The sequence below is a fragment of the Lolium perenne genome, chromosome 4, assembly GCF_019359855.2.
Source record: "Lolium perenne isolate Kyuss_39 chromosome 4, Kyuss_2.0, whole genome shotgun sequence".
NCBI lineage: Eukaryota > Viridiplantae > Streptophyta > Magnoliopsida > Poales > Poaceae > Lolium > Lolium perenne.
In genome coordinates, this window is record NC_067247.2 from 108,135,395 (window position 1) to 108,151,762 (window position 16,368).

At 44.8% G+C, this 16,368-nt stretch overlaps 2 protein-coding genes across 3 annotated transcripts; one reads left to right on the forward strand and one right to left on the reverse strand.

Moving 5' to 3' along the window:
- Window positions 1–192: 192 nt before the first annotated feature.
- Window positions 193–3,912, reverse strand: LOC127293597 (B3 domain-containing protein Os03g0620400). Of its 2 annotated transcripts, none has more exons than XM_051323241.2 (7): window positions 3,697–3,912; window positions 3,408–3,550; window positions 2,084–2,177; window positions 1,838–2,004; window positions 1,148–1,706; window positions 801–1,048; window positions 193–692 (listed from the first exon to the last, which is right to left on the reverse strand). In XM_051323241.2, the coding sequence occupies exons 1-7, from the start codon at window positions 3,713–3,715 to the stop codon at window positions 423–425; spliced, it is 1,500 nt and encodes a 499-aa protein (XP_051179201.1). In that variant the 5' UTR covers window positions 3,716–3,912; the 3' UTR covers window positions 193–422. The 2 variants fall into 2 exon arrangements, with proteins under 2 accessions (XP_051179201.1, XP_051179200.1); XM_051323240.2 differs by having other exon boundaries at window positions 1,814–2,004.
- Window positions 3,913–5,813: 1,901 nt separating this feature from the next.
- On the forward strand, window positions 5,814–13,425 carry LOC127293598 (uncharacterized). The gene is made up of 3 exons (XM_051323242.1): window positions 5,814–7,109; window positions 8,282–8,379; window positions 13,118–13,425. Exons 1-2 carry the CDS (start codon window positions 5,993–5,995, stop codon window positions 8,332–8,334), a joined length of 1,170 nt encoding a protein of 389 aa, XP_051179202.1. The 5' UTR covers window positions 5,814–5,992; the 3' UTR covers window positions 8,335–8,379; window positions 13,118–13,425.
- The last annotated feature ends 2,943 nt before the right edge of the window (window positions 13,426–16,368 follow it).

Here is a 16,368-nt window from a genome sequence, read left to right on the forward strand (position 1 = left end):
GAAACAGATAGGATTTTTTTTTACAAGACTTCTAGTAGATTTTTTTTAGCCTTTTGTGGTTCCATTTATGTATCCCAGCATTTTGAGCCATTCGTGTACTCTACGACATTTTGACTAAGACAAATACTATTCCCAGTCCCCAGCTGAAGCAGCAAATGGACCATTCATGCATGTCTCACGGAGAAAAGTTCATCAACAAGAACTAAGGTAATCCCAATCAGCAGTAAGATTAAATTTGTCTCAACAAGAAATAGTCAAGAATGGTCTAGGAGGAGAATATGGTCCAGTATTTGCCCAAAGAAAGTCGTCTAACGGCACAAATTGTTCATCGGTCAGCTACTCAGCTCTCTCATCCCATGTCAGGGTATAAGAGAGTTAATTAAAGCCACACAGAGCATAGATAGACCGAACGCTACACGTAGCTACAGCTCTATCTCCGACTTGCGGATCACATAGACCATCATCTTGAGACTCTTGGTGTCGCCATCTGCTAGTTTGAAGAGGCAGATGTCGTCCACCTCCAGGCCATTCTGCAGGGCGAACTCCTTCCAGCCTTTGTGAATCCGCCTCACGTTGTTGCTCAGAACGCACAATGTAGCGTCCCACAGCTTCGTCTTCCCCTCCATCTGAAGGATGAGAGCTTGTTTCATGCCTGGGAGACGCGCCGCCGAAGCATATTCCGCGCAGAAAGCCTATTCAAAAGGTGCACAAGTGTCAGGTTCTTGAAATTCAGATCGATGATTAATTAAGTAGAAACAGTTCGCGTACTTCCAGTTGTATATAAAGAAGTGTAAACTCACAATTATGCATGGCATCATGCCAATGCGATAAACATTGGATGTGGTCATCACTTTCACATAAATAGGAAGCTCAGATCGAATTGCATGGACTTTCTCCTCAACTTTCCTCTCCACTTGCAAAGCTAGAGTTGCCCCCCGGGCTAAAATGTATGACTGCTGGGAAGCCCCCCCAAGATTGGTAGAACGAGGTTCCGAAACAACTCCAAGATTCGCTGGTGCTTGATGATGCGGCTTGCGATCTTCGTATCCTGTACCATACTTTCTTTGGGTGAGCATAGAATGAACAGAATTTAGGTGAAATATGGTACAATAAAAAAATATGCATAGGCAACAAGAATACGATGGACCTGATTCAGTAGAAGGGGAGGATGTTGAATTCATCTTCTGAGCTTTCGCAGAACTACGTGTCACCCACTTTTGCACCCTGCAAGATTCTCTCGTGCCTTTTCTCACGATGTCATCGTCATCAGAACTGCTCAATTCAATAACTTCATGAGGGGGTGGATCAACAATGTGAACAGAATCTCCAGACATTTCTTTGGTACTGGAAGAATTTTCTGCTGCATGAGGAAGTGGATCAACACTGTGAACAGAATCTCCAGACGTTTCTTTGGTACTGGAGGAATTTCCCATGACAAAACTTGAAGAGGTCTTTTCATGGCCGCTTGGGTCAATGATGAGAACTTCGAGGCGACTATTCTCCGTGCTTCTGAAAATAAGGAGGTCCTTCTCTTGTATGTGGTGGGAGGCTACAAAACTATTCCACTCAGAATCGAGGACTATCTGATCATCATTAAGCTTACTTGCTCCAACACTGTATATCTTCTTGTCAGGAGCTTCGAGTTGAATTGTAGATTTAGTTTTTCTGTCCTTGAAATGGCCCAGTGCAAGTTGCAACGGTATGTGCTGCAGGATCAGAAAAATAAGAAAAAAATAGATTAAGAATATAGAGCCTTGAACAGCAGGAACATGCCATATGGACAAGAAATTATCTGGGAAAGGATGAAACTTACAACACAGGAGTCCTTCAAGTCTACATTTCTTTTGTTCATGGCTGCCACATGCAGAGGGATATCAGGCTTCTTGCTACGAGCTATTTCTTGTACTTTCTCATCTTGTGCTTTCGTCAGACAGCACCCAGGTAACGTGGTGTAGACAATGTCATTCGAGGTATGAAAATGTTCAGGATCAGGCACCACGTGTTCTGTAGATCACGTACATTGTTACAATGATTAGAAAAGCACATCAAAAACATTTGACTTTAACATTCAAATTCATTGTACCATTCAACAAATGATGAGCGCAAGGAGGAGCGGCTCCAAATATCCCAGAAGTTGCTTGAGGACAGGAGGAAGACTTCTCGTGACCTCCAACCTTCTGCGGTATGCACACTTTGGTTAGGGTTATAAGTATTACGGTTTGTGAGCATTTAGTTTTGTGCTATTTGCAGGAAATGAAGACATAATTCAGATGGCATGACTACCAAAGGACATGGAAAACAAATGAAACAAAAAAAATATATGTCCAAAACACACATCATTTTGAAGTCAGTAGTGGTACGATTTTTCCCACCTGATGACCTGAATATGAGCACACTCATGGTAGTACACTAGCATTTTACTAATTATCTTCATACGAGCTTCACACACATATTTCCTCTGACTATATTAATAAAATAGCAATCTCATGATCTTCACAAGAGCTTTACTTGCAATCCTGCTTGCGGTATTAGTAAATAGTTTTCATGCATGTACAGAGTATTTTCCTGCTACCTTTGATATGTTCTGAAACATTTTTTCAAAGGAAATTACCCTAATTTTTTTTGTATCATCTATACGGATCTAACAAGATACAAAATCATGTTTTTTTTTGTCTTTCTCATGTGTAGAACTGAATTACCTCAGACCAAAGGTACTGGCCTTTTGTTGGAAAGACTTAGTTCAGAGTTAGTTTTGACTTTTGACAAGGGTAGTGCTATATATAAGGTAGCTCATTGCTGCCAGCATTCTGGACCAAATTGACCAATTTTCCAAAAACAAATTCCGACCAAATGGGTGTGTTTTTCTCTAAAAGGAAAAAAAGTTTCTCCTGTTTATTCTTTAGATAGGAAAGCTTGTGGTCTAGGAGTTTTCAGTTTTGAGCATCATCTTTCCATGAAGTTTTTACAGAAAAAAAAAGCAGGGTAAATTAATGATTTGAAGAGCTTCGCTTGCAATAATGCTTGCAAGAGTAGTAAATAGTGTTTTTCATGCATGTACAGAGTGCTTTCCTGCTACCCTTTTATATGCTGTGAAACAATTTTTAGGAAAATACCCTGAAACAGTTCTGCCATCTATGTGCCATCTATTCCAGGCAAATTTTATTATCAGGCACATAGCTAAGAACGAAATTAGTATCGGGAAAAAAAACCCCAAGCGCAACCCTTTAATCAAGAAGGGGTTGGTCGGAAGCAGCATCTCTCGCTGTCTCTGGTAACAATTTTTCAGTGAGATTTCGAACACCCCAAAAAAACCCCAAAGCCTTTCCCAGGAGCAGCACCGGAAGAAAACGGTGGTGGCTGAGAAGGAACTGAATCAATGCGGGAGGAAAGGGGTGGCTAGCTCTCACCAAGCTGTCGCTGCAACCGTCGGAGGCCACGACGAGGAGCTGCTTCCCGCCGTCGCTCTTGTGGTTAGCTAGGTCTCTCCACATCGCGCAAACCTCGCAACGGCCGTCGTCGTCCATCTCGTAGCCTCCACCGCCGCCGCTCCCTGATGATTTTCTCGGCGACCAGACCACAAACAGCGGTCAGAAATCAAGAAAAGGAGACGGTTTTTAATTTCTCCCCGTACATGGGAGCGAAGTGACCAAGGTGAACCCTTGCCTAGGAATCAAGAAGGATGTAGGTCGTGGTTACCTGGGTTAGAGCCGTCCATCGATCGCCGCCGCACGCGTCAGTGCCCGGCCCGCCGCTATCGCCTGCGTCGCCGTGGAGAGTGGAGTGGGGAGTGGGAGGGGAAAGAGCCTGTAAACCCAACGTGGTTTCTTTGATGGTTTTGGGCAAGGTGATGGGTAAAGTTGCTAGGCTCCCATGCCGGAAGAGGAAATGTTGCAGCCCGACTAGCTCGTGAACAGTGAACGAGTTAATTTGGGCTGCCACTCTCTCATCAATTATTCACCCACCGTGGGAGGGGGTACATAGGCGCAGACCTCACCTTGACAATGGCAGGTCAGTAGGTGATGGGATGCACAACAATTGATGGATAGAGGATATGAACACGTTTTCACGCAACATCTTCCAATCGAGCTTAAACCACTCTCTCCATTTAACCTTCTCCACCTCATGCTCTACAGACCCACACTCGAGGTGAGTGTGTCCTAAGAAACCACGTGCACCCAAAAATGAAAAAGCCACCTTCTCATACTGAATTTGTAGAATTCTCTCTGTCCACCACTTCAAACCGTGACAACACGGCCCAAATGTTTCATGACATCAATCTTTACTCAAACACGCACAAAGTTACAAATGTCGGGTACTTCAGTTTCTACCCCCCGAACTTCGCCAAATTTTGTCTTCGTAAGATTAGTAGTCAGAGCTTTATTCATGTAGCCTACCAGTAGTTTATGGATTTGAATCCAAACAGCGATCGAGTTCTAATATATGGAGTACGGGGAGATCAAGCCATCATGCTTTTTAATTATAACAACATGTTAAGACAAAATATCCAGGGCTCTCCTTGTTCTGCCTTGAGACGATCTCCAAGATGGAGACACTGGATGCTCATGCTTCCATAGACCACCAAATCTCAAAAGAGTGTAAACCCGGAGAGATATCGTGGCATTTTTTACTCTCAATCACCCTACCTTTGGTTCCAAACATATACTATTATTTAATCTTAGCCGCCCTTGTGTTTCACTCATGAAAGCGTTTCAGCCTTGGGATCTATGGAAGCACAAGCCAACACTGGATAGTGAATAGGTTCTCTTACAAAGGTTGAAATTTCACCTCTTTCGCAGGGCTACACGCAATTCGCACATGTTGCTCGATCGTATGCGGATGGAAGTAAAAAAAAGTTTGCAGGTAAAAAAAAAATTTCAGGTCTAGGACCGATCCAAACCATAGTTCTAGATTCTGTTCTTGCAAAATTTGCAAGACAGTGGCTAACCTTATTCTACGACCGATCCACTTTTACAAAGGATACATTTCTAGTGTCATTAGCTAGTGGTTTGATTTCAGAGATAATACGCCTGATGGAGGAGCGGTCTTGAGACCCGTCGTTAATCGCCGTGATGAGGCCAACACAGTCTATCCGTGTATGAACTCTCGCATGGCATCTACTTGATGCCTCTTTCAAAATATGAGATTCGTCCTCGGAAATCAGATCATTGGCCTCGCCTTCCTCAATACCCAAGCGCTGAAGTATGTCATCGAGTGCCTCAGATTTCTTCTTCTACAATCCACTGGCATGATCTACAAAACTTGAAGCTAAAATCGCGGACATGACTGAACCTTGCAGTTCAAACCCTAGCGGGGATTAGGCGATGAGATCAACTTACTCAAGAGAAGTAATCCCAAAGTTTTTGTTCTGATGTCCTAGAAAACACAAGAGAGAGACCCTAACCGAAAAACAAAATGATTTCCCAGTTGAACAAATTTGGGCAAAGGAGAAAAGAAACTCTACTCACATGCAGTCACCTTCGAGAGCTAGGTCTTGTTTTTTCAAAATGTTAGTATTAATATTTATTTTTTCAGAATGGCGTCTGAATTTTTTATTTATAAGAATCATGCTTTTTAATGTAATTTTAAGAATCATTTGTGTGTTTCGCAAATAAAAAAAAGAATCATGTGTGTGTTAAATATACCTTTCCCATTATTTTAGCACCCATATGGGCCTTTTGTGTCCAGCCCAGTATTACAACCTGCGCTTCATCACTTCACAATGTTCGCACTCAAACTCAGGGACTTTATGCTCAAAAAAAAAAAAAAAAACTCAGGGACTCAGGTCTCAAGTCCACCGTTTCCTCAAAAAAAAGAAAAAAAAAAAGGTCTCAAGTCCACCACACACACCACTGACTAGGGCGAGATGACAGCCAGCTTCAGCCGCCGCCGCCGCCCCCGCTCGCCGGCGGCAGCCTCGCTTCTCTAGGCACTAGATCCATTCGAGTCCACCACATCCCGCATCTTTTTCCACAAAATCAGTGAGTAGGGCGAGATGAGCACGCTCTGCTGCCGTCCCCGTTCGCCGGCGGCGAAGACGCCGCTGGAAGACGACGACCTCCTCTCCGAGATCCTCCTTCGCCTCCCGCCGCAGCCCTCCTCCCTCCCCCGCGCGTCCCTCGTCTGCAAGCGCTGGCACAGCCTCGCCTCCGACCGCGGCTTCTCCCGCCGCTTCCGCATCCACCACCGCCGCAAACCTCCCCTCCTCGGCTTCTTCGACGGGGTGCACGGCTACTTCCAACCTACTCTGGAGGCCCCCAATCGTATCCCGCGTGGCCGCTTCACCTTGCAGCACGGCGACCGCTTCCGGTCCCTTGGAAGCCGCCATGGCCTCGTACTAATCTTCGACTTGACGGTGCTCCGTTTCCTTGTGTGTGATCCCGTCACCGGCGACCAGCATCGCATCGCCATTCCCCCGGGGCTTGAAGCACGTGCAGAGGAAGATGTAATGATCAACGGGGCGGTGTTTCGCAACGGCGGAGATGCCCACTTCCAGGTGGTCTTGACAACGGCAGACAACCACGACAAACAACACAGACAAGCGCTCTCCTGTGTTTACTCGTCGGAGACCGGCTTATGGGGCGGGCTCATCTCAACACCGCTTCCGTGCGAGGTTCCTAGGAATGATTATCTCCCCACCCTACCCACCTTGGTTTTTCCTGGTAAACCTGCTGTGGTTGCTGGGAATTCCATTTACTGGATGCTTACTGGAAATTTTGATGGAATTCTTGAGTTTGATTTGGAAAAGCAAAGCCTAGCTGTGATACGGGTGCCAGTGCATCTGCTTGAAATAAACGAATTCTGGATTGTGCGGGCAGAGGGTGGTGGCCTTGGTTTACTCTTCCTCACAGGAAGCAGCATCCAATTGTGGAAGAGGAAGACTGATCATGATGGTGTCGCTACATGGATGCTTGGAAGAACTATTAAACTGCATAAGCCACTTTCCCTGAAGTCAGCAATAATGCTAGGTTATGCTGAGGAAAATAATGTGGTGTACCTGTGGGCACGTGGCGATGTATTTATGGTCCATCTTGAGTCATTGCAGTCCAAGAAGCTATTTGAAACCAAATGCCCCTCTCATTATCATCCATTTGAAAGTGTCTACACTGCAGGTAATAGCACACCTTCACATATCTGTTACAACAAAAACAAGTTAATTTCCAATAACTGCTTGACGGTTCTCATCCTTTCATGTTCAGTTAACAATTTTAAATAGTGTTGTATCACTTGTTTCTAATGCTGCTTGGTGACCTCTTCAACATATAGCAACATTGTTTCCGCACTATCTATGATTTAGGGGAAAAAAATCTGTTAGTGCCATCTAGTTTTTCTTTTTTGCCCGGTAGGCAGGGGTGGCAATGAGTCTACCATTAGCTTTGTTTCTGTAATCTTTTGTTGTTCAAAGCAGATCTAGCAATCTTCCTTTATCATTTCATTGTATGAATATCCATATAATCAAACAATAAACACCAAGATTAACAGATTATTTCTATAACATTGAACTAAATTGCCCTCTTGCATTCCTATTCACATATGCAAGAAGCGAATAATTTGAAATGGCGGATTTAGTGCATAGCTGCGGTGGAGTTTTTTCACAAGATAAGATAGATAATATTTGGAAGTTGAAGACAACTACATGAAAAACTAGCTTGAACCAATTGAACTGTCAAATAGGTTGCTCAATAGGTATTTGGAAGCTTTTAGCTATTTTTATTTCTTTCATTCAATATTTATAATCTCTTCTAATCTTGCTAATATTATTAAACCCATAATGATGAACTTCTCTGAATTTACAAATATTGCTCATTTTAGCACTTTAGGAGAGTAATACTGCAAGTGGCAAGTCCATTTATACCTGGGAAAACTAATATGTGGTGTTCATATCCGTTTTCGCGGTAAATCTGTTTGAAGCTAATCTAAATCAGAATACTGATGATCATGTTTGCGCTATGCTTTATTAATATGATTTTATTCTTATTTTTTTGGGTATGGCGTGGAACGAGCTTGTAATTCTGGATAACTTGTCTCTCACTGAGCAGCTAAATGTCTAAGTGCACATGCTCTTCATTGTACAATATTAGTCAGTATATACTGTTCTTAGAATATCTTTAAATTTGACCATATGTGTTGTTTTGTTTGTCTTTGTGTAATGTTCTACAACACGTGTTTTTTTGCTTTGAATTAAAGCTGCGAGTTTACTTAAATATCTCATTGATGCCTCCCTCATATATCTCCTCATTGGTTTGATATTGGTTGTTACTTGTTTGACTTCTTATGATTGAAGAAACGGGCATTGGTGATGGACATGATGCAGCTGATCTTGTGCACCATACATAAGATGATTGTCTGATTAAATATGCTGTTGACCGTAAAATTGAGCAGGTATGCTTATCTTCTGTATGTACGTTGAGACATCTGAACAATATGTATTGCCTTACTTTTTTTACTGCCATTTCTCAAGTACCAAATTTCAATAGACGAATGTAAGATTCATCTCTTTGATTGGCTGTTCACCTGGCCAACCCCTCTTTTTTGACCGCGCATGTGGCCGCCTCTTTGCTTTGATGGTAGGCTGCATCTTGGATCTTGCCTTCACTCCTTACTTCCTCATCCCTTTCTCAGCAGCTCTCTATTCTCTTTCTTATGCCTTTAACCACATGCCTTCTCTTTTATTTGCTGAAGTTCTACCCCATCTCTACTGGATGTGCACTTTCCCTTGCATTTCCGTTCCATCTAGCTGCCTTGTTTTCAGTTTATTCCATCCTTAGTACTCCCCCGGTTCATTCTGGTAATGTGGTTTCTTCTCTCTGAAGACTCATGACTCAGGATCCCTTTTCGTGTATATGTCAAGTGGTAGCATAATGAAATGCATCTTCTTTCATGTTATTTATGGAAGTTTTTTGTTTGTTTAATCTCTACCAGTTGCTACATGCCTTTTTTAGTTTTTCATGTTTATATGGATCTAACAAGTCCTAGTGTGATTTAAATGTAGTTATGTCTACGGAAGTACTAGTTGTTAACTGATAATGCATGTGCATGAGCATTTGCTTCATAGATCCTGTACTAAAACGGGATAACTATGCTGTTTCAAATTCCTTTTTTTTTATCATTATGGTACGTAGTGAATTGATGATTGTCCCAATACTCGAAGAGCACACTTTCATTGAACGGTTATATTACTATTTACCTTTTTTGGTTGCAGCGATTGCAGCTTTATTTGATGATTATTCTAGTGCTAGGCAGTATGCTTAAATATTTTCTCAGCATATTTGTCAGTCTCTCTAATTTGCATACATAATTGGATAGTATCCACTATTCCCACTGTAATTCTGTATAGGATTAGGGGGGGTGGGGGGGGGGGGGGGCTTATATTCCCATACAGAGATATCTAACCATGCTTTGTGGGTAGTCCATTTTCTCCGCTTTTGGTCACTTCATTAAACACATGATCGAAATGGCATGACTAGATTCACCATTAGTACCGCTTTCATCACAAATTGAATGCTTTACTAATGTATCAATATTATCACTGAAACTAGTGGTTAAAGTTTGTTTTTGATGTTGTGGATAGAAAAATAGCATCTATTTTAGGCCGAAGGAAGTGTGTATTAATAAGATGATGCACGATCCCTTAGTTGAGACATCTAACAGGGCCGGGCTGGTATAATCCGGGGCCCCGTGCCAAACTTTAAAATGGGCCCCTGATCCCACTAAAAAATCTAACTAATGAATAATACAACTGCCAAGGGTAGGAAGACAACTACCAATGTGTAATACAACTGTCAATGTGTAATTGATCTTTCATGTGTCAGATTTTAAAATTTTGAAACACTACATACACCTATACCTTGAGTTTTTAAAAACGACGATGGCCAATGGCAGATCCAGGAGTAAAGATTTGTGGGGGCATACAAATTACAAAAAAGAAAATTACATTTGAAATTTGGAAGGGGCAAGGATAAGTTTACCCTTAAAAATGGTGCTAAATATATCTGAATTTCAGGATACAAATAAAACAAACAAAAAATTATAAAGACGGACCCCTAACTCTTGAATAAAATGTCGGCTGAATTTTCCAGGAGAACCAAAATGTGTACATGGATCTTTTTTAAAGCGGACGTTTAGATTGAGCTGATTTGTTTTATGTATGGGCCTTTTCACTTAAGCTGTTAAGCCCAAGAGGCCATCATCTTCCCTATGGGCTACAGTCATACCCCTTCGACCTGGAGCAGAAAGCTTCAAGCCAGACGTCCATGGCGCTGCTCCCTGCGGGGCCGCCGCGCTGTTGGAGGCTACGTAAGGATGTTATCCTTCTCGGCCGCGGGAGACCCAGGGCGGCCGCCGCCGCTCGTCCCTGGTTCGCTGCTGCTGACTGCCTTCTGACAAGTATCAAATCGAAACTTGGGGCCCCAAAAAGTTTAGGGCCATCTGCGGCCGCACCAGTCGCACTCCTATCCGCCCGGCCCTGACATCTAACTACATGAGGTTAATTAAATTTCTAAAAAAGTATGTCTATAAAGTGAGAATTGCTAACAATACGAGTTATAGGTGTGGCAGTACATTTTGCAAACTAACTATTCTCCTGTAGCTGTTCTCTGTTTCTAATGTTGGTTTTGAGGAACAATGCTGAGACGATTCAGTTTTGGAGCTTTTGGCACAAATTCCACAAATAGTAGTGAAGTTAAATGTTTACTGTTTTTTTTTTTTTTTTTTTTTTTGCCTCATCCATTAATTAAGAAGAAGGTGCTCGGTTTTTAGGAGAAAACCGGGAAAAAACCTACAACAACCAGGCCAAACCCGCACAAACAACACACCCACATAGACCACAATGCGACCCCAACAAACACTCAACACGACACTCCAACACCGCATCGAAGAAGACATGCCATGGCAATGGGAGGCACCCGTCAACCAACCGCGGATCCCTGGAAGGCAACGGCCAAGGTGGCGAGAAACTCGGAAACCTCTCTGGCAACGATAGCTCCGGGCACCATTGGCATCAACCCCGACTTAGCAACCATAGCATCAATATGAGCCATCTATCTGCCGGACTCAGCCGAGGAAGAGACTGCAGCGTCAACATCACCACACTTCTCAGAGGCAAGTGCCTGACACGGTGGAGAAGCCACATCCGAGAACTCGTGTGAGCCGGACCTCACTTCCTCGACGTGAGGAGGCGTAAGCACACCACCAAACAAGACTGCAGCGTCAACACCTGTCGGAGCCGTGACTGTCGAGCTCGCACCAACACAAGGAGAGAAACAACCACGAGGAGAGAAACAACCGTAGAGACGCTCATCCTCAACTACAGACTACTTCTGCTCAGCGGAAACAGGCGGAACCAAAGCATGCGCATCCGTCGCCTCCATGGCAACACCATCGTGTGCCAACAACCGCTTAAGCGTTGCCACCTCCTCACGAAGGGGACGTACCACCTCCTCGATGCGGACGTCAACCAGCTGAAAGAGCTCCAACCGCATCAACGCAACCTGTGACTGAAATAGGGAGTCCAAACTGGCGTCGACCTTGAACTCCCTGCAACACCTAGGAGAGGGACTTGGCGGCACCGCTGCACACAATGGTGATTGGGACACGACCTCAGCCCAACTCCGGGACAACGTGGGACGACGAAGCTGAGCGGACGGAGAGTGGCTCCGCTGGAGAGGAGCATGAGCGTCCGGAGAGCGAGCACGAGTGTCCGGAGAGCGAGAACGAGCGGCAGGAAAGCGCGCACGACAGAAACGCTCTCGATGACCAGGACGACGGCAGCGGATGCATCTGAAGGGCTCACGACATGAGCTGACTTGGTGGCCACGCTCGAGGCACCGGAAGCATCTCCCTCGAGCCCAACGCTTGAAGGCGTGGCTGCGCTCAAGACCTTCATTGCGAAGCAACGACAAAGGCTCATGACCAGGGCGGTTACCCCGACCCACCTGCACCCAACCTTCCTCAACACCAAGAGCCGCAGCTGCAGCTGCAGGAGAGAGGCCGTCGCAGAGCTCTTCCAGCGCCTTCCCACCATGGTACACATCAGCGGCATCGCAAACCGAGCCAGGGACAACACCGTTGGTGGAGACCGACGACGTCGGCGGGGCCAACACTTCATCATCGCCCATCTTCTCAGGCGCCATCTCCTCAGAGCGCATATCGCCGAAACCCGCCACCTTCTCCGGCGCCCTTTCCCCATCGCACACACTGACGGAGCATTGGGCATCACCGGAGACATCGTCGTTCATGACGGGCAACGACGGTGAGGGAGCTTGGAGAAACACCTCAAGCGGTGGCAGCGACAGGCATCCAAGACCCTCAACCACCACGGCAGGATCACGCAACTCTTCGCAGGGAGGGCGAGAAGCAACGGGATACGCCATCCCAAGCTTGCGGAAACGACGAGCACGACGCATCTGCCCACCAACGGCTGGGTCTGACCTGCGGCGAGCGAGGGCGGCTGCAGCAAGCACGGCGGCGGGCTCCGGAGGCAGAGAAGTTGGCCCGGCGGACGGGGTTGCCTGAGGCCCGAACGCCTCCACAGCGAGGGCAGCGAAGCGAGCACGGGGCGAGGAAGTCGAGGTGAGGCCGGCGCTTGACGCGGCAGAGAACAGGGCGGCGGCGGCGGCGTGACGTCCACCGTCGCCTCCAAGGCCGTTGCTCCGTGGGCTGCCCCATCAGCTACATGCCGCACACGGGTGGAGCGGCCAGCGGTCGTGCAGGGCGAGGACGGGCGGCCGACGAGGATCTGCGGCGGGGACGAGCTCCGGCGACGCACGAGGCGGCGGACGTCGGGGCGGAGCTTCAGGAGCGGCACCAGGATGAAGCCGAGCTCGGAGGGGAGAGGAGGAGCAGGCGATGCAGGATCTGGACTCAGCTGCGGGAGAGGAGGCCGGACGGGGGAGATCAGGCCGCCGCCGGCGGCAGCTCACCCCGCGTCGCCAAGGTCGCGAGAGCCCCCCGCATATCCCGTACCGTAGTTCAACTACCTCGTTTCACTAAACTTTTGTTGTTCTCAACAATGACCAAATGTTTACTGTTTGAGTCATGCCAAATTGTAAGATATTACTGTAATGACATCTCCAATAAATTTTACAAATTGGTTTGGCTGATGAAATTGGTTGCTCTGCAGGTATCTATCTAGGATCACAATCCGGTGGCTGAGCTTCAGAAATGGTGTGTGCGCCCGTGGGTTCTTCAGCCTTTGGTATCTATCTGGGAGTAATGAATTGAGTTGGGATCTTTTTTTGGGAATACTTCCTTTGGTAACTTACCGTCTAGTTATCTAGTCTCTGTAGACATTAGTCAGCTGGCATGAAACTTAGTCAGCTGGCATGAAACACACAGTGACTTGCTTGGATTAGCGAGTCGTTGATGGCCATGTCTGTTAATCCTTGGATTTATCGCTTTATGCCTTCCAAGAAAGCACATGTTGAGGCAGGTCGCGTGTGACTGAGTTGTACCAAGTGTGCGCGTCTTGTTCCAGTATCGTTTGGTTTGCGTCTCATGTGTGAGGTTGGGCATCCATCCAGCCAGGCATGATTGTTCTAGGACACCAGAGACGCCCCATAACTTGCAAGTTCATGGGCGACACAGTTGCAGATGCGGGGAAAAGGAACTTGAACCTCAAGGTTACAGAAGATGAGTCGACGAATTTCCCTGATGGATACATTTCCGCCGTCAATCATCTCCAACTCCAATGGATTCTTGGAGGTTCACTGCATCGGTTACCACTGTCACTCGCACCACACCCATGCCCAATTGATAGAGCCATCGGTATTAAGCTTAACTGAGCCCTGCTCATGTCGGTTCCAGTGTTAATGCACATGCAGGTCTGTAGATATGTAGGGGAGGGCTGAGCAAAAGATTGCTCAAAAAATAACTGCAAAGGCATACTAGTACCGCATTGTCTTGAGATTCAGAAAGTCTTCAGGGTGTTCTTCTCATTCGCAACTTCATTCAGATATGAGCAACAGGACCGATAGAGGATAGCTGCAATTAGCAAGTTGCAGCCTGGCACTAGGCCGCATTATCTTTGTCTTGTTGCACTTGAAAAAGAGGGCCTGCCCTGCCACAGAGAGGGCGAACTGGGGTCAATATTAACACCTCTTCTCTGAATAACCCGCATAATAAGAAAGACTTGTGCGCAAGCAAAGCACCAAGCGAGGCGAAGCACTCTAGTTCAATGTCCATGCGTTGCTACGGTTTTGATGTTTTCTAGCAACATATCCGTACAATACATGTAAAAATTCATGTGTATGAAAAAGCCATAATATATTGCAAAACCTAATACAACTCAAAGGATAAAAATGTATAAAATAGGAGGAATCATCATCATTTAATTATGTACCTCTAAAAAATAGACAAATAGTCACTCTGAGGACAAATTATTTGGATAGAAGATGTCAGACAATCTCAATCAGTAGCTACACGACAAGCTTCAACCCAGGAAAGATTTTCCACAAGCAGTTTGTGGAGCTTCATTAGTAGCGATAATCTTCTCTCTTGTTCTTTCTCACCGCTCGCCCGCCCCTCTGCTCATATGCCACCACAACAAAAAATAAATAAATGACAGTAATAGTTCAGCACAACAACCAATTAGATGAAACCTGATGACAATTCATAAAGCTGTCAATTATTTACTATGGAATCCAAAAAAAAAACAGTCATGAACACAAAAGTATTGCTACACAAAGGAGTGTAAATAGGAAATCAAACGGTACTCACCAATGGCCAAGATAAAAATTAGAAAATCAAGTAAATGTACCTATCCTACTTTGGAAACTATTGAAGCTTTAAAGTTTGCCTTGAAGTTGAGAAGAAAGATTTTTCACAAGAACTCACAAAGTACTGGGCATTGTATAACGAAAAGGAAGATGAACGCTACAAAGAAAAGTGAAGTGAGAAAGCGTATAGGTGTCAAGGAAAACCACAAAATGAAGCAGCTAAGGGTCATCCTTTTGAATCCGAGTGTAACTTTAAGTGATCAACCCAGAACTACACCAACGCTATGTTGCTCGAATCGTCCCAAAATGCAGCAAGAAGGCTAGTTTTGACTTTAGCAAGACACGGCACGCACCTCAATCCTCTTGATTGCCATCTTGTTTTCCGCTTGAGGTGGATGTGCATCCTCACCTGTAGGAAAGAAAAACTTCCTAGAATGCAAGATCTCACAGAATAAAAGTACACGGAAGAAATGAGGCTGGTAGGTAACCTTTGCTTGAGGTTAAGGTCAGGATCTTGGGATAGGTACTGAGGTTATTCTTGGTGTTGATGCATGATCCTTTGAAGGTTGATCAATGATCATTCATTTCATAATAAGAATAAAGGAAAGTAAAAGAGGGTTAAAATAACTCCACAGATGATACAATAATAAGTCTATGCCCACAGGGTTTATTCCATTCAGGATTCATCTCACATAGAAACCGTGAAGAAAAACGCAACATTCGCGTGGAGACGTGGAGACAAAGCACCCAGCAACATAGAGATGCAATCCTCAAAAAAATCTTAACTAAACAGACATTGTCAGCCTCTTCTCATTATGCGCACATTAACGGCTTTCGCAGTCATGAAAGCAGCGACAACTTCTACATGGGGTGACATGCTTGATACTAGCTCACATGCGCTCACCTCCAGCCATGAAGGCACCGATCGAGCCACTTCAAACTGAAGAATGGTATATGATTTCAGCTCAGCCGTGAAAAAGGTAATATTATTGCTTAAAAGGATGAAAAATGCAATATTTGAGTCGCTTACCAGAACGGTGCACTCTGGTCTGTCATCTAATCAGGGGCCTCAAAAAAGCATGGCATGGACATATTCTGGGTGTGCACCTCTTCCCTTCATCTGAGATTGTTGTCATTCAACAAGCAATAAGACTTTACTGGAAGTGCTAGTATAAAAAACTGCTCTAGATGGTCTATAAGTGCAGAAAAAAAGACACATGCTACTGACTCGAAGCAAGATCTACTTCAAATTTTCCTTATTATAGAAGATAATTGTTGAATACCTAAAATCATAAAAATAATCATGATGTACTATCAAAATATGCACACAATTCATTATTTAACATGCCATTAGCTAATATACATTTTGATGAAAAGGATTGATCTGATTTTTCCATCTCCCATGCATATCATAAATGGTCCGCGGACAGCAAGACACCGACCTACATGGTTCATGCAACAACAACTGATTATTTTTTAAATCAATCCAAACAACAGAAGAAGTAAGTATATAAAATAAATAATCGGAATAATGAAACCTTTAGATATTACAATGCATACCAAAGTACTTGATCCATGTAGGTATAGCCATATAGAATTACTAACAATAACTATTTTTATAACAGCTGAGTGGTAATATGTAACATCCCAAGTGAGC

Bases quoted from the DNA above. Each gene is read 5' to 3' on its own strand.
- LOC127293597 (XM_051323240.2), bottom strand. The intron at 2,178-3,407 runs GTGAGAGCTAGC...TGCATACCGCAG, and splicing joins ACGGTTGCAGCGACAGCTTG to AAGGTTGGAGGTCACGAGAA. The intron at 693-800 runs GTGAGTTTACAC...CCTTTTGAATAG, and splicing joins GCATGATGCCATGCATAATT to GCTTTCTGCGCGGAATATGC.
- LOC127293598 (XM_051323242.1), top strand. From the start codon at position 5,993: ATGAGCACGCTCTGCTGCCGTCCCCGTTCGCCGGCGGCGAAGACGCCG. The intron at 7,110-8,281 runs GTAATAGCACAC...TTATGATTGAAG, and splicing joins TGAAAGTGTCTACACTGCAG to AAACGGGCATTGGTGATGGA.